An 18,649-nucleotide genomic window follows, 5' to 3' on the forward strand; every position below is an offset into this window, starting at 1 on the left:
AGTAAAGACTCAATGTAGGTCTTAAACCTTGGATCAAGCACAGTGGCCAAAACGTACTGATCCGAGTTCAAGATCTTAATAACTCGAGGATCATTGTGAAACAAATGAAGTACTTGATCGACAAGGCCAACATACTTTGCTGAATTGCTTGCTTTCAGCTCCTCCTTCAGTTTCTCAAGCTGCTTTTCCAATAGTCTAATTAAAGGAATGACTTGGCTCAAACTAGCAGAGTCTGCACTCACCTCACATGTCACAACTTCAAATGGTTTCAGCACCTTGCACAGCACTGAAAGGATTACCCACTGTGCAAGAGTGAAAAACATCCCCCCTCCTTTCCCAAAGTCATGGCTTGTGCAATATGCTTGGATGGCTTTGCGCTGTTCCTCCATCCTCTGAAGCATGTACAGGGTGGAATTCCACCTAGTTACCACCTCTTGCTTAAGTTGGTGGCAGGGCAAGTTAAACTGCTCTTGGAGCTGCTGTAATCTCCTACATGCTGTGGCTGAATGCCTGAAATGGCCTGAAAATTTACGGGCCACCGAAAGACACAAACAACCTCATCCTCATCAACTTCCTCATTAGCGCCCTCGTCGCCTACACAAATCTACCCCTCATCCTCTTCTAATTCCAAAGTGGCATCCCCAATTTGTGTATCACCGGCTACACTCGGGCTATTAAGGCACACATCAGCAGAATGCTCACGATTAGACATCCCACTGTTGGATGGACTCTCCACGGGATTGGTGTCATTTGTGAATCAGAGCAAACATTATCCTCTAATGCCTTACTGTTATCTTGCAGCTCAGCTTTGATGCGTAACAGTAGTTATGCACCAATTGTAGGCTCGGTAACTTTTTGGGATCTGCCACTAATAGATAAAGGCGAAGGCCTCTTTGCCACTGCGTGTGTAGAATGGCATGTTAGCAAAAAAAATTTATCGGCACTTAAATTTTGATCAGTTACACTTCTTTTTCGCTTCAACACAGTAAAAAAAAAAATTGGTGTGTGTTTTTTGGACTGATTTCGAAACACTGTGTAGTTTGACATCGCCTTGCCCAGATGACGTACTGGGAACACTACCATCAAGACTGGTGACAGAACCTGGTTGCTCATTCTGATCATATGTGGACTGCTTTGAATCCATTCTGAGCCCAAAGCACTGGGGAGTGCTAAAAATTATTTAGTAGATACTGCTGACAAATATGACTTTTGACAGCCAGAAATATTTATGCACAATTATGGGGGACACCCCAAAAGCACTGGGGAGTGCTACAAATTATTTGGTAGATACTGCTGACAGATAGTAATTTTGACAGCCAGAAACATTTATGCACAATTATGGGGGACACCCAAAAAGCACTTTGAGTGCCAAATATTGAAAAAAAAAAAAAACTCCTCTATCCTCCTCTCTTCTCTAGCGATTTTTGCTAGCACAATTGGAATCAGAATATTGTATTCTCTGTCCCTGCTCTAATCAGCCTGTGACTACACCCTGCTCACTCCCTCTGTCAAATGGCGATGGATTGCTGTGGAGGCGTGTATTTATAATCTTCAATTATCGCGAGAACCGATCCCCGAGATCCGACGACGTCACGATGACGTTCGGCCTTGATTTGGATTCCGAGCAGGCGGGAGAGTACCGAGGCTGCTCGGCTCGGTACTCGGATACCCAAAGTTCGGGTGGGTTCGGTTCTCGGAGAGACGAGCCCGCCCATCTCTAGTAGAAACGTCATGAACAATAGAATGTTCAGTATGATAGGGAAGATAAATCTATAACTAATTTGAAAAAATGTTTAGAGCAATTCGTATATAAAGAAGCCTAGAGCTGTGTTTTTTTTTCTTTCCTTCCTTTTCTCTATCCCTTTTATACATAATTAAATTTAAAAAAACATATAAGCTGCAATCATTTAAATGCCCCCTGTCAGCCTTTTCTGAAAGCACTGTCATTTTTTTATATGCAAAAAAAATAAAAAAAGAAGAAAGAATAGCGCCTGGCGGGTGTTATATATATTCTAATAATGACCAAAATAAGGCAATATACTAGAAATAACTAGAATAAGCATTTTTATGATCAAAATCATATAACTATCTGGCAGAAAGAGCAAAGCAATGGCTCCACTGTGAAAACAATCATTGAAAAAAAGGAATTTTCATTCAATTTACATAACAATAAAAAGTAAGATCACTGATAAATTACTACACAGCTATATAAAGCAACAATCGGAGAAGGAAATGATATGTCTGGTCTGCAGTCGGAGACATTTATCTGTTGGTGATAATAATAAATCCTATAGCAATCAGTCTAATATCAGTGTTCATTTGTCTACCAGACTGATGGATGTTATAGCTGATTGGTTTCTATGGGTCACATGGGATCACTGTTTTATCTTGTAATTCACCTTTGTAAATTCTGTTCTGTTAGTTGGTCACATTCTTCCATTGCCCCTCTCATGGGGAGTGACAATCTCCTTAATTACCACAAGATGGCGCCATACAGACAGCACTGGAGAGACAGCACAAAGCAAGGTTTATTCATAATTTATCCTTTGGGGCTTTGGTATTTTGTGTTCTAATGTGTTCCCTACACCTCGACAGCTGCATCTGCGATGCATTTTTTGGAAAGTGGTAGGTGCACTTATTGTGGTTTTACTTGTTTGCTGTTTTTCCATTTAGTTCAGTTGACTAACTCAGCAGTAGAGATGTTACTGTCTATGGGTGAATAAACTTCTTTAGCTACCCAGGGAAATCATTACAATTATTTTTCTTGTGCTAAACATGCTGCAAGGACCTACTGACTGCTAAATCCACTGCTTATTAGCTGTCTGGATAAGTTTTCTAGGCCCCTAATATGCCTGAATGTTCCAGTTGTAGAGCATTATGGAGTAATATTGCAACCTCCTTCTCACTGGCCTTCCTTGCTCTTGCACTTCTGACCTTCAATCCATCCAGAATGCTGTAGTTAGAGTCATCTTCCTCTCCCACCACTCCTCTTCTGCTTCTCCTCTGTGTAAATCCCTTCATTGGCTCCCTATCTGTTTCAGAATTCTGTTCAAGCTCCTTACCCTCACTTACAAAGCCCTTACCGACACTTCTCCCCCTTACATGTCTGACCTTGTCTCAAAGGTACATACCTACCCGGCCACTCCGTTCTGCCTCTGACCTCCGCCTCATTCCACCTCTCATTACCTCCTCCCATGCTCACCTCTTAGACTCCTGCAGTGCTGCCCCTAATCTTTGGTACTCCCTCCCCCGTCTCACTCGACTCTCCCCCAACCGTCAGTCCTTCAAACGCTCAATCAAAACCCACCTTTTCAAGCTAACCTATCCTACCATCTCCTGACCATTATATCCATCACCTCCTCTTCCTCCCCTGACATCTCCATCTTTTCCTAGTTGTTCCTACTCATATATCACCTATATCCATTGTCTACATTACAGCACTGTGTACTGTGTGCTTCTCTGATTCTTACACCTGGATCTATACTTGCCAACATTTGGCTGATCAGGTGACTGAGCCGTCACACACAGCACTGACTAAATGTAGAACTTGGACTTTGTTGTTAAACTTGGTTGTTATGTTATTTTCTTGCATTTGAAATACTTCACTGCAGTGTGCATTAATTATTAACATCCAGAGAATTTTATCTTAAATACTTCATATTTCTGTTCAGGAAACTACCTCTAGCAACTAGGGGAATTACGTTTCCAGTGAAAATGGAAACAAGGGCGTAGTGAAGGCTATACAAGCTCTCGTGGTAGGGGATTCAGTTATTAGGAGGAATAGTAGGTAATATATTGCCAGGACCATAAATAAGATTGATGATTGGGTACTCAAGTTCAGCATATTGTATTGGGTTATTATTAGTATTATTAATATTATTAATATTATGTTATCTTTTATTTATAAGGCACCACAAGCGGCCCACAGCGAAGTACAGCGAGTATACAGTAAGATATAACATAGAAAAACAGAACAAAACAATAAAGGCAAAAAAAAAGCACTAAAATATAGACATAACAATATTCTGTTAATCATTAGCATAACCAGCTCTGAGGAGGTAGGAGGGGGGGTAACCTTGCCCTAAAACACAAGGTATGGGAAGAGGGGGAAATAAAAGGGGACTAAGACAGCAATAGCTGAACCTATACCCAAAAAAGTGGGCGCAGCAGACAAAATCTGAATCCTTAACTGAGAAAAGGAGAGAATGCACGCTGGTTGTGATGATGGTGGAGAAAGGAGGATAGGAAAGAAGAGACCCCTGCTCAGGGGCGCACGGAGGATTTTTAAGGGGGGGTTTCCACTCCACCCCCCAAAAAAAAAGAAAAAGCAGCTCTGTACTATACAGCAGCCACGGCGCTGTCATAGAAGCTTCTTTGACAGCACCGTGGCTGCTGTATAGTACAGTGCCGCTATGTAGGGCACTTTTTTAGCGGAGGGGAGGGGTTTCTGGAGACCCAGAAACCCCCCCTGCGTGCGCCCCTGCTGCTCAGGAGAGCTTACAATCTAAAGGGCGGGGTAAAAAACAGGCGGTGAAACAGAGAGGGTGAGAGAAGGGGAGTTGGGTGATTTAGAAGGAGAGTTGACAGGCTTTGATGAAAAAATTAATTTTAAGAGCCCACTTGATGCCTTGGAGAGAGGTAGAGAGCCTGATTGGGAGAGGAAGTGAGTTCCAGAGGGGAGCAGGGGGTTCATAAATTATTGGGAAGTGTGAGGATAGTGGGATTATGTGTAGCTCTTCTGCCCATTCAGCCTTAAGCACTAGCTGAGGGTACCCAGTACCTCTGTGAGTTCAGGATCATTTAGTGAAAAGCAACTGTAAATATACAAATGTACCTTTATTTTATATAAAAATCAGATAAGTAAAGTTTAACGAATGTCGGGGAGTTCACCGCACCCAGACGTTACTAAACTACCCTACCCTACCCTAAATGGGCTATAGTTAGTGTTCCTCAGGAGCACTGTCCCGGGAACCACCCACACCAATCATTCCTGGGCTGCAAGGCAGGGACTAAGCCCAATGTCTTCCTGCTTTTCAGGTCCACAAAGTGTCAAAGTCCATGGAGACTTAGCAGACCTGATCCTTGACATGGTCCTGGACTAATTCAACAGGAGCTGTGAGCCCTAGTGATAATGTCCAAAGTAGAAGGTAGAACCCCAACTGGATGCCTGGGCTCTCTCTTTTAAACGTAGCCCAGTATATGCGATGGTGTGGCCATGGTGGGGTTGGTTCCAGATAACTATTCTCCACTAGATTGGATACCTGCATCACAGAGAGTGACCATTGTGCCTCCCCAAGTCCTTGTATTGCAGCAGGAACCCTGCGGAGAGCGGCTCCAGGAAGTTTGGCTAAAGCTGGTGAAGACCACTAGCCATCCATTTGTTGAGCCATGAAAGATAATTCACTTAAGACCAGGTCCTATCCATTAATAAACCTATGAGTGTCTTTTTGGGCAAAGTGGCTTTGCCGCTGATTGGCTAGCTTAACATGGCCGACCACCAGCGGAGGAAGTCCTGCACAGTCTTTAGCCAGTGGGCCGCACAACTTTTCTGAGTGTCTCTGGGTGACTGGGTGCACTAATAAGCCCAGGAGAAAGCAACTCTCTTTGGGGATATGTTATAAAATCAAGCAGTACCTACAGGACCCACCTGGTAACATTTAAGATCATGCAAACACCACACTTTATAAATGCACACAATAAATGGCATGCAATGCAGTATTGGGTAGGAGAGGATGCAAGAGGGATGCAAGGCTGGTTTAATCTTTATTTTCAATATGTCAAGCACCCTGCACTCGACACAGAGTCATACAGAGGTTATGCTGTATATACAGAGTAGATGGATGGCCCTCATGAATGAATTCAGGAAATTTGCAGTGAATTTAAAGCAAGGACCTCCAAAGTAACATTTTCTGCAGGACTGAGCTAATTTTCAGAAGAGGGGGTATTTAGGGAATAGTGCCCCCAACATGGTAACATTTGACGTGACTTTCAATAAAACATTTTGTAATGAAACTTCAAAAACTAGGAGTTTTAGAAGGATAAGGTTTAATCAAGTCAGATAAATAATGACGCTCATAGACTGGCAAATTGTAATCTTAAATAAAAGCGCAGAGCCCGACATAAATAAATCAGATTAGCATAGACTGCAGCTGAAAACTGTCTTGCAAAAGACAGCAAGTACAATCTAAACATTAACAGGCTGATGGCAATATTAGTGAAAGGGTCCCGAAGGTGCTTGCTTCATGTGGGTTACCTCTTTGTTGGTAAAGGAACATGGTGGTATTGTAATGGTACCATCAAGGTGCCAAGGGGTGATGGTTACCAGAAAGGTACATCCAATGGCAAGGTACTGGGGGGGGGAGGGACGATGGTGTTTAGTGTGATTGACCTCTCAATTAAACATAGAGTGACTCAGGGGAGTTGATGGAGGTTGCTTGGGACCTTCATGTACTTGGGGCAGAGAGGATTCAGTCAGAAACTGAGAGGATAGTGACAGTCTAATTCCTATAGCCTATTCAGTAAAATTCTAAAATGCTCTCAGGATATAGTCAAAAGTTAAAAGTCAAAATGGTCTATTGCAAATCACTATGTTAAGCAAAAAAGTGGTTGAAGAAGGAAACGGATATATAGAGGTTGCTTTCCTTAGAAGGATAATCAACCCTTTATTAGTTTTCACTTAAAAGTTCAAAGGATCATAAAACATCGGCTAATGTTCCTTGGGCCAGAAAGAACCATATGGGTGGAACAAAATTTGCATTGGATAATGGGAAATTAGGATTGATCAAAGGAATATATGACATAATAAATGCTGTGAAGATCCCTGTTTAAATTTGTATCTTTGGATAGCAATGGAGTAACAGGTATCAATTATATATACAATCCACATAAGGAGCATAAATGAATGATGACTCTCTCTTAGGAATCAATATAACCAAATCATGTTTCATATGCGTATGCGCAGAAAATAATACTGGATTTAATATATATAGTGTCGTGAACATTGAGAACTTACAGTTATTTATAAGGGATAAATCATAACTGCAGTGTAAATATGTTATATCAAATGAATCTATTGATAAGTTTAGCTAAAGTGTTAAATGTGAAGACAGAAAGTCTGTTGTATGTGTATTTGATGGCTCTGCACATTCCAGTGTCCAGAAGATACCATGTCACCTGTAGCAGCTTCAAAGGGCTCTTGCTGTTAGATATATCCTGACACAAGTTAGTTTTTGGACACATGAATAGACTTTGTGGGGCCAGTCACAGCTGGACATCCTTGCAGCCCAAGGCAACATTTTGAAGACCTAAACAGGTATATAGAAATATGAGCTTCAAAGGAAAATGTCTTCATAGTTCATATTTTGGAAATCCGGGTGCCACTCCTTACTGAGAAGCAGAAATCACACCATGGTTGTGAATGACAGGTACGGGTGGTATCCGGGAACAGCTAAAATCACATATCTTTGGAGAAGGTATGTCACATTGTCAAAATTTCATCATGTTTGGTATCAAAAGATGGACAAAGTCATAAGGGATTTATTAATAAAATAATAATAAAATTGGGTCTGTGAGACGCTCCACAGAAAGGTTAGGTCACATGGTAGAATTGAGTAGTAAATCAGACAACATGCAAATGGTGATTGACAAAGTGTCACAGGCCACAACCCCCCAGGGGTAGGAAGAGGTGTGGAAGTGTCTTTAAAAAGCTGAAACCAGTTACAGCAAATTGTAAGACTTTTTGGGAAATCAATTCACATTGATAAGCTGTCCATCTTCCAACCCAATTTCTCCTGGCCAGTAAAGACAATTCACGTAAGTTTTACTCTGAATGTAACCCTTTTTATTTTAAACTGTTCTGCTTGTTATGTCAATCTATTGTTTATTCATTATTATTATTTTTTTTTATCTGTATGCCCTGTACTTTTGTATATTAAATCTATAATTTAATATGCTGCGTCCTTGATACTCTAACAAATCCATTAGCCTGTTAAGAAGAATATAGCTTGACCAAGTAAACCCTTTGAATGCCAGTGTGTGATTTGTTGATACATTTGATTAACAAGCTGTGTGTGCTTGTAGAGTGTGCTTGTGTGTGCTCATGTAGAGTTTTCCACAATTGCACCTCAAATCACAGGAGCAAATTACGTTCAGTAAAAAAGCTGCAAATTCAGGCAAATGCAAAGCTGTAAGATATGTGGTCATCATCATCATCTTCATCATCATCATCATCATTCATTATTTGCACCTGCCCTTGAACACCGTTAACAAAATGAAGTGGTAAATTATTCAAGGATATGCTTTTTAAGTATTGACTGTTAAAAAAAATATATATATTATGATATTGTTAATAATTGCAAGTTTATTTGCTGATTAGTTTGTCAAATAATGTAAAATGACACCTAAGTTATTTTATTTTAACATGATGGTTGTTTTTAATAAAAGATAGTTGATCAACCAAGTGTGTTCTGTAATGTATGAGCGAGGAATAGTACACTCGTAGCTGGAATGAATCTGACCTTTCCGTGGACTGAACACAGCCTGGTTGACTTCTACAACTTATTGAATGTACCACAGTGCACATTTTACCATCACATTGAATAAATAACATCAAAGCCAGGGCATTCTTCCTAAGGAAGCAAACTACTGAGTTGGTCTGTGTCCTGTTACATTAAAATCATATATGACTGGACAGGCAAAGGTATTCTGCTGCTGTCGGCCAAACTGAGGGTTAACATTTGCACAGGTCTCAAGGTCATCCCAATTTGGAAGCCTCAAGGTATGTGTGTGAGTGCAATGAATGTAAACCTATCTGTATGGCAGTAAGCTGAACAGTCCCACAGATAGAAAGAGGAGAGGTCTGAGGCCAGAGAAGGGGGAAGCCTGCTGCAATAGAATATATATATTAATTTTTGCATGAAATGGGCACTATACATAAGTAAATAGGAGGGGTAATTGCACACTTTGTTCAGATTAAACTGTTACTGGACACAACCAGAAGATACAGATGTATCAAGTGAATTTAAGATTATTTCAATGGAAATGGAACATGCAAATAGTTCTAGTACAACTTTGTAGCTTTTCTACACTTTGATAGCAATCTGGACACACAACAGTGCAGACAGAACAACATGCATTAGGAAAAATGACAGTGGGTATGGTGACATTAGAAAATATATTTAAGTAACAAGAACAGCCACAATCATTTTTAAAAATCTGGCTCCTATGCTAATGAAGCAAAAGTGATCTAAGTTCCTGTCTGTTTCCAGGAAGTGCTCAGCACACAGTGTTACAGCTTAGCATGCACAGTGCACTCAGTGCAGTATATGGGGAATACACTATACACTGAGCTGGCTGCGTGGAGAGTCCTGGCCCCGCCCCCAGGCTGGAGCATCTGGTTGTGATGTCAATCACACCCCTCTGGTGTCGTCACACTGTAGTGTGAATGGGAGGCTGACTGTAAGCCTGGATCAGGAGTATTACAGACACCTCCACTGTCCCAAGCGGAGGAGACAGAGAGACCTGATGGTGGGAGTTGCAGAAGGCAGCAGAAGTGGTGGTGACTGTGCCCCTGCACCCAGCAGAGGGTGGTGACTGCACCCAGCAGAGGGTGGTGACTGTGCCCCTGCACCCAGCAGAGGGTGGTGACTGTGCCCCTGCACCCAGCAGAGGGTGGTGACTGTGCCCCTGCACCCAGCAGAGGGTGGTGACTGTGCCCCTGCACCCAGCAGAGGGTGGTGACTGTGCCCTACACCCAGCAGAGGGTGGTGATTGCGCCCAGCAGAGGGTGGTGATTGCACCCAGCTGAAGGTGGTGATTGCACCCAGCAGAGGGTGGTGACTGTGCCCTGCACCCAGCAGAGGGTGGTGACTGTGCCCTGCACCCAGCAGAAGGTGGTGACTGTGCCCTAGCACCCAGCAGAAGGTGGTGACTGTGCCCTAGCACCCAGCAGAGGGTGGTGATTGCACCCAGCAGAGGGTGGTGACTGTGCCCTGCACCCAGCAGAAGGTGGTGACTGTGCCCTGCACCCAGCAGAAGGTGGTGACTGTGCCCTAGCACCCAGCAGAAGGTGGTGACTGTGCCCTAGCACCCAGCAGAGGGTGGTGATTGCACCCAGCAGAGGGTGGTGACTGTGCCCTGCACCCAGCAGAAGGTGGTGACTGTGCCCTAGCACCCAGCAGAAGGTGGTGACTGTGCCCTAGCACCCAGCAGAGGGTGGTGATTGCACCCAGCAGAGGGTGGTGACTGTGCCCCAGCACCCAGCAGAGGCTGGTGCCCCAGCTGAAGAGGGGCAGCATGCATCTGGGCTCCGCAGCCCTGCTGGGCTGCCTACTGTTGCTGTGTGAGCTGCTCCGCTTTGTGTCCCGGCGGATCCTGCCCCCAGGACAGGGACGGGAGCTCGCCCTGGAAGCGGTGGCCACGCTGCAGCTGAGCTGTTGCACCAGAGAGCTGATCCTGCTGGGCACTGTGGGCAACGTGGAGAGCTGGCTGGCCCTGACCCTCACCTACCTGCAGGTAGTGCTGCACTGTCTGACCTCCCGGGGGGCCACATGTAACCCGTGTGGCAGTGTACATCAGTGGCTGCGGGGACTGGCCACCGGGGCACAGACTTGTATGCGGATGGGAGCTCAGTTCGTGGGCGCTGCGCTGTCCTGGGTGCTGATGCCCGGGCTCTGGGTTTTAAGACTGTCCCCGCTGCATGAGATGAGCGGGGGCTGCAGTAACCCTATGAGTGTGGCCCCTTTGTCAGGGGCCCTGGTGGAGATGACTTGTGCCCTGTGCCTCTTCCTAATGCTGCATTATCTACCTCGGGTGAAGACCCAAATCCAGCCACACGTGGTGGCTCTGACCATCACTGCCATCGTCTATGCAGGTGAGGGGATACAGGGGTGGGCTGGAAGGGGGGCTCTGCTACTGTATATACTATTATATATAATAATAATAATACTGCAGTATCTGCCTGTACCTTGGCTATAAGTAGGATTCATGCCTCATCTACTAATACCCCAACTTGTGCTGTTATAACAGGTCTGATACAACTCCTGACTTTGTCCTAGTAGAGAGGATTGATGGCTCCTTACAGTTTAGGAGCTTCAATAGTTTATATCATTTAAATGCAACTTTGTATAGTGCTACTGAGAATTGTTCTCAATTGCAGTTGTCCATTTATACAGCATAAGAACAGATAGTATTACAGCAAGCATAAACTACAAGACAAGTGCTACTGTGCAATTGTTCATATATATATATATATATATATATAAAAAAATAGGAACTTGTGAATCCCATTTACAAGCAAATCTACTTCACACAAGATCCCATACTGCACCTTATCCAGAGTGCTCTTCTCTCTTGTGAGTTCAAACCGCAAGGGACTTTGGAAACTTAAACCATAGACATTCGTCATTAAAAATCAAATGACAACATCACAAATAAATTACATCTCTTAATACATTTGTAATTAGCAACATTCAACATTTTAGAAATGCAGTTATGAAGAAGGAACAAAATTGTCTAATGAATACATAGTAGCACTTAAAACGTCCATTGCTGGACAATGTCTCACAAAGTTGTACACGTGTTTAGTCAGTATCTGGGGTCAGAGATGGGGGAATTACTGGTCTGACCTGAATGTGGTAATGTCTTGGGGGCCTATTTAATAATTAGTGTTTTTTACCCTGTTAATTATCAAGTGTCATTGCAAATATGACAGAGGACATTTCGTAGCAATTTACTATACAAATCATGTCAGTCCTAGGCGATTACTTTTTTATTGAAAACTCCTGGGGCCTGATTCATTAACGGTCTTAACTTAAGAAACTTCTTATTTCAGTCTCCTGGACAAAACCATTTTACAATGCAAGGGGTGCAAATTAGTTTTCTGTTTTGCACATAAGTTAAATACTGACTGTATTTTCATGTAACACACAAATACGCTGCTTGCTGTATAAAGTTGTATCCAATGTGAAGAGAAAATTAAACCTATGTTATATCTTTGGCTGGATGATATAAAGATTTTTCTGAGAGGCATGGAAGGAAGGCAAAAAAATAAATCCATTTAGTTAATCAAATTTGCTGGGAAGCACGAAGAAATAAAGTAAGCGTAAGGTGGAAACCCATTTCTAATAATAAGTAGGAACCTTTAGTTGCAGAGTCTTACTCTTGTTACATTGTGTATGATAATCCTGTATTGCTGGGACATATGGCTTACTGGGGCTTATAATCAATATCTCCTCTATATATTTTATTTTTTAAGGGGCATTATAATAGGTCAATATTTTAAATCTAATGTCTATCAAAGCTTTTATTGCTAAAAATTATGCTTTGGAGAGATGATTTGATCAATCGATATTACTTACTAAATTTAATAGCACCCAATTAACCTACTAGTATGTTTTTGGAGTGAGGGAGGAAACCGGAGCACCTGGAGGAAACTCACACAAACACGGGGAGAACATACAAGCTCCACACAGATAAGGCCACGCTCAGGAATTGAACTCACGACCCCAATGCTATGAGGCAGATGTGCTAACCACTGAGCCACCGTGCTGCCAAATTTATATCATCGTCTATTAGTTCCTGATGTTTAGCATGTTCTAAAATTAAAAGGTTTCCTGTAAACACTAAAGAAAATCTCTGTTAAACAATCTTACTGTACTCTGCAAAACAGTTAACCCTTCGTGCTTCAGAGAAGCTGAAATATTTAAAAATGTTTTTTATCATAACGTGATCATTGAAGTGTTAAATGCGTGCTCTTAAAGCCTATAAAATAAGCTTTGGTGCTGCTAATAATTGATGAGGGTGATCGGATTGTACACACACTATCTGATTAGTGTTCACACTTTGATTAGCTTCGATCTTGACGTTGCCTGCAGCATTCAGAAGTTTTATGTTCATTACAATATAATTCTATGGGAGCGCCCATTGGCTGCACTATACTGCAGGAAAGCTTACAGATGGGTTAATTAACACTTTGTTAAAATGAAGACAGGATACAAGGTTTTGTCTACTGTTTTAATTATCGTTGTTTTTCAACGTTTGTCTGTGTGAGCTGTAAGACATCAGAAAATGAACAACAACATTATTATCTCTCGCATATCACGCTTCAAACCTGTATGCAAGGGTGCTGATCTTATGCTTTATACATATGTACAGATATATACTGACAAGCTAATAATGTAGCAGAAACCAGTTACATTTAGAGCTTATGTTACTTTTACAGGACTCTGTCAAAAAGTAACTGAATCTGTCTGTAGCTTCTAGTTTAACTGTAGTAACTGCTAAATGTTATGTAGTAGAACCCTGATTTAATAAGATTTTATTACAGACATTTACCATATAAAAAATATTGAAAATCAAGTTAGTGCAGTGATTTGGAAGCTGTAGTTATATAGAAGTTAGTGCAGTGATTGGGAAGCTGTAGTTAGATAGAAGTTAGTGCAGTGATTTGGAAGCTGTAGTTATATAGAAGTTAGTGCAGTGATTTGGAAGCTGTAGTTATATAGAAGTTAGTGCAGTGATTTGCAGAACCTACTGGCCTAGAACAAGTTATTGAGCTCAAAGTTTGCAGAACTTTGGACTTTTATCCCACACAGCTGATTACAGGGACTTTGAAAAACAATTTTATTTTCCATGGCAGCAGAGAATGGAATCTATTCAATTAAATTATTGTGTGCAAATGCATCAACAGATTGGGCCTGATTTAGAACTGTGCATTATACACAGTACATACCTCTGCATGCGCAGAACTTGCATCTGTATTTAGAGTTGCACCTAATCTTGCATTTATGACAAGTGCAGCACAGTAGATGCTCCTTTGAGCTCTGTTACTTTGAGTTACACAGATCGTGAAATACTTTAGGAAGGAGACGGAAATTTTGCACCTACATAAACCAGATGCAGTTTTTGGGATCAATGATGATTGTTTCATCTTTACTTTGGATGGATCAATGCGCTCGATTTAAGGTTGCACGTGTCTTAAAATGCATCAGCTCCAAATACAGACGTGGAAACACAAGTGCACAGACACAGCTGCTTGTACGCAGGCTGGGCATAGTTACTTTGAACTTTAAATAAGGTCCTTTGTGTATTTATACAGGCTTAGATCGCTTGGCCGCACTGTTCTTACAGTTTACGTGTGAGTTACCATTAGCTCACAATGGGATTCAGTCTCAGTGGTACAGCTAATACCATAACCAGTATTACATACAGTCCTGAATCAAAACCACCATTATTCTTGGACAGTGGTCAAGAAATGTTCCCCACATTATAGATATTTTTACTGGTTGGTCACCCACTGAAAGAGCCAAAATTGTTTAAACCCACTCTGGTTCATGGATTAATATACATAGTAAGACTCATACTCAAGCTTTGTGAATATTAGTCAGGCCTCATTAATATTAGTTAGGTCCACAGTGATGTCACTAGTTCTTAGCAGAATGATAGGCTGGTTACTGGTTCACCCCACACATTGGTGGGAAGGTTTCAGGTTGACTTTAAGCAAAAACTGGAATGAATGGAAATATATTTGTAACTATGAAATTATCAAATTCTACTGGGTTGTATTTACAATATACAATAGCCGGGTTCCTTCCAAAGGGCAGCGCTATTCATCTACGTTGTTCCCAACTTACGTGAGTAGAAGGACATGAAATACGATCTCCAAGTGACTTTACTCACGTGGCAGCCTGAACTGTCAATGCCGCTGTCAAACTGGGCATCATAGGGGTAGGTTTAATGAATGGCCCATTGTATGTTCTGCTCATTGAATAACGCACCACTGTATTTTGGTTTTGCAGGTGCTCACCTGACAGGAGCTGTGTTTAACCCAGCGTTGGCCTTTCCAGTGGTGTTTATGTGCCACGGAAGTACCCTATCCCAGTACATCATCGTGTACTGCATCGCACCTCTCGTGGGTGAGTATGAAGCCCAAGTGGGGTATGTGGCTTACTAGGCTCTAACGGAGGAGACAAACCTACTAGGGTAATAAAATGTTATGAATGGTCACAGTTGTACAGCGCTATGGAATTTGCTGGCGCTATATAAGTATTGATGATGATTGTATAGGAATTGCAGGGTCCAGAACCAGACGTATAGCTGGGAGCTTTGCTGATCAAAGGTAGGTATTTAGTAACAAATCGATTTTTAAAGTTGAAAAAAATCCCTTTAAGGACTCCTTCAGATATTAGCCCTTCAGTGCGTGGCTACGGTCACACTGCACGGACGTCGTGCACAGCCCACTGAGAATAGAGCAGTCATCAGTGTTGCCAGCAGATCGGATATCATAGGCAAACCGAATGGGGGGGGGGGGGGTTCCTAGTGCCTGGAAACCCCCCTCCAAGCCTGGGACACTGTATAATTGAGGTGGCTGGACCCTGTCCCAGCTTCACACGACTCTGTTTGAAAAGGGAGAGCTGCGTGCACCTAACAGTAGTGCACGCAGCATTGCCCATGTATATTATGGGAATAGGAAGAGTTGGAGAGCAGCCAAGCACTGTCTAATATTATAGCCACGCCCCCATGCATGCTGGTCACGCCCACTAGCGGCGTGGTGTGGAAACCCCCCTCTACAAATCCTGCGTTTGCCCCTGGATATTACCCCGTGCTAGTGCGTCAAGGTCGGTGATGCATTTTCGCCGGGATCAATGGCCCTGATGTCTGCTCTATGGTCAGTGCGCTGTTATGCCAGCGCTATCTGACCGCGATTAATACTCACTAAACTGATAGTATCCAATTAAGCCTTATAGCAAAACAATACTTTCCTAGGAACGTTGTTACACAACATTAATTGTAAGACTGTGTCACGGATCCACCAGCGTTCATTACTGAGAGATAATATCACTGACAGATCGGGACCAGTGATCTCCGAATTGTAAATTGTTTGAATTGGGCATCTCGTACAGTAGTAACTATTCTGTCCTGAGCGCAGTCTATGTATACATGCAAGGTGATAATCAATAAACGGGCATGAATGGACATAGGGCCTGAGTCATCAAGGAAAGTAAAGCAAAAAAAGAGTAAATGTTCTCTGGGATAAACCATGTTACAATACAAGGGGGTAAATGTATTAATGTCCGGATTCTTCAACTCCGGCGAGTTCGGCGTATTCGGCGCTTAAATTTAAAGCAGCGCTGCCTTGTAAAGGGGAAACTTCCCTTTACAAGGCAGCGCCGCTTTAAATTTAAGCGCCGAAGACGCCGAACTCGCCGGAGTTGAAGAATCCGGACATTAATACATTTACCCCAAGGAGTGAAAATTAGTTTATTATTTTGAATTTAAGGAAAATACTGGCTGTTTTTTCCGGTAGCACAAATACTTGATAGCTTTATTTTTACACTGAATTTTAAAGTTGATCTAGGACATGCTATAAATCTGTCCCCATAATTTAAATTTACATCCCCCTCCAATGCAACATGGTTTTGCCCATGTGCAAAGTTACCCCTTTTTTTATGCTTTGCTCTCCTTAATGACTCAGCGCTATTTTTACCTTATATTCTGTGATGTTGTGGTGATAGCACCATGTCCACCTTTCCTTATACTGATGAGTAAAATTGGGCATGGTTTAGTTATATCCCCAATAAAACTACTTTTATAGAATATACTACTTGTAAATGTGTGTTATGTTTTTTTCTAATATACTGTAGCAAGAAAAAATATTATTATTATTATTATTATTGCAGTACCGTGTTAGCGAGAAAAATCTGTGTGATGTTAAATACTTTCGTGTCAAAAAAGAAAAAAGCATTATAGGAGTGATACCTTTATTGGCTAACCAAAATACATTGACTATATTTGCTAGTTTTCAGAGCACAGAGGCCCCTTCATCAGGCAGGTTTACAAATGAATGACTGAGGAAAAGGCCCAACATTTAAGAGCTGTTACATCAAGACATTTGACAGGGGAGGGGGGGGTACATCATTAAGATAAGCTAAAGTGATAAAACAAAGGGTTTTGTTACAGATGGAAGAGTAAAAGTCTTAAGAGTTCAGAGATCTGGGGGTAAATGTATCAATCTCCGGTTTTGTCAACTCGCGGGAGTTCGGCGAGATGACAGCTTAAATTTAAAGCGGCGCTGCCTTGTAAAGGGAAACTTCCATTTACAAGGCAGCACCGCTTTAAATTTAAGCTGTCATCTCACCGAACTCCCACGAGTTGACAAAACCGGAGATTGATACATTTACCCCCTGGAGTTACTCTGTTGTGGGGTGTGAAGTGTGTCCATGTAGTGGGTCATAAATCCAGGTGTTATATTGAGCCCTTGAGTTAATTACTGGAATGTTCTTATCAGTTTGAATTCCCATATTTTTCTCTCCCTGTCATTTTTAAAATGACCTTTTAGTTTTAAGACTTTTAAATCTGTCATACTGTGTCCTGGTCCAGAGAACTGTTTACCCACGGGGGTGTCCAGAGATTTCCTTGTTGTGTGTCTGTGTAAATTCATCCTGGATTGTAGTTTCCGCTTGGTCTCACCAATGTAAATTCCCTCAGGGCAATTTGTACACTGTATCATGTACACCACATTTCTTATATACTCAGATAATTATAATGACATTTTTGCTTTCTACTTTAATATGCTATCCCTGCTATTAATTTCTCACTTTGTCATTGCTATATAATGTGATAAAATAGGGGCTATGTAAACAAATGTGCTGGAACTCCCAGCAACCAATCAGAATTTAGCTGTGATTATTTGCATGCAATTTAGAAGATGAAAGCTAACACTTGATTGGTTGTTCTGGATTACAACACATTTGTGCACAAAGCACCTTTTCGTTGCATGTAGTAATCCTTATACTCACTGTTGGTGATGATATAGATCACTCTCATTACAGGGGCGGTTATCTCCATCTTGGCAGTGGAACGCGGTATTCCGAAACTGGAGCAAACTTCTACCCTTCCAAAGAGAGACTAAGGTGTCATCGGGGGATCCCCAGGGCTATTTGGCCGTGTTTGACTGTAATAAATCACATCCTGAAACAATGACTGCCGCCCCTCTGGTAAATTATTATCAGTAGTTAAATATCGCCAGCATAGGCAGCGAAACTTTACAAACGTTACAATCGGGAGTGAACAACAATAAAACACAACTTAGGTATTAATAGACAGACAGGGACGTACGGCCTGATTCATTAAGGTACGCAAAACTAATGTAATGTGCATTGTTTTAAAAACGCCGTAAATTCGGCATACGCACGTCCAAATTCAACAAGAAACGAATGTGAAGATACTTCCGGTGATGAATACGGGTCTAGGTCCGCTCTGCTCTAACAGACAATAAACTGCAGGATACGTCCAATACATAAGTGGAATATAAAGTCTCAAAACTATGCACAGAAAAAAATAAACCAATTAATGTCACCTGTTAATAATATAAGGCCTGATTCATTAAGGAAAGTAAAGCAAAAGTAAGTAAGGCAAAACCATGTTACATTGGAGGGGGAGTTAATTTAAAATGTGGGGACAGATTTATAGTTGGGGTAGGGCATGTCTTAGATCAACTTTAAATTTTATATGCAATCCGAGTGGAGTGGGAGGTAACTTTAGTTAAACGCCCTCTTTTTTGAGGAAACATTCAATATATTTATTTTTTGAGGAACAACATAGAACGAATACTTGAGATGTCTCCTTGCAGAAGTGCCCAGAGCGGCGAATG

General features: G+C 41.9%; 1 protein-coding gene across 5 annotated transcripts; it reads left to right on the forward strand.

The window, feature by feature from the left end:
- The first annotated feature begins 9,346 nt into the window (after positions 1–9,346).
- Positions 9,347–17,977, forward strand: AQP11 (aquaporin 11). Of its 5 annotated transcripts, none has more exons than XM_075198600.1 (4): positions 9,347–9,860; positions 9,922–10,870; positions 14,796–14,912; positions 17,829–17,977. In XM_075198600.1, the coding sequence occupies exons 2-4, from the start codon at positions 10,294–10,296 to the stop codon at positions 17,906–17,908; spliced, it is 774 nt and encodes a 257-aa protein (XP_075054701.1). In that variant the 5' UTR covers positions 9,347–9,860; positions 9,922–10,293; the 3' UTR covers positions 17,909–17,977. The 5 variants fall into 5 exon arrangements, with proteins under 5 accessions (XP_075054701.1, XP_075054702.1, XP_075054705.1 ...); XM_075198601.1 differs by having other exon boundaries at positions 9,347–9,731; positions 10,285–10,870; XM_075198604.1 differs by having other exon boundaries at positions 9,347–9,638; positions 9,808–10,870.
- The last annotated feature ends 672 nt before the right edge of the window (positions 17,978–18,649 follow it).

The sequence above is a fragment of the Mixophyes fleayi genome, chromosome 2 (assembly GCF_038048845.1).
Source record: "Mixophyes fleayi isolate aMixFle1 chromosome 2, aMixFle1.hap1, whole genome shotgun sequence".
NCBI classification, from domain to species: domain Eukaryota; kingdom Metazoa; phylum Chordata; class Amphibia; order Anura; family Limnodynastidae; genus Mixophyes; species Mixophyes fleayi.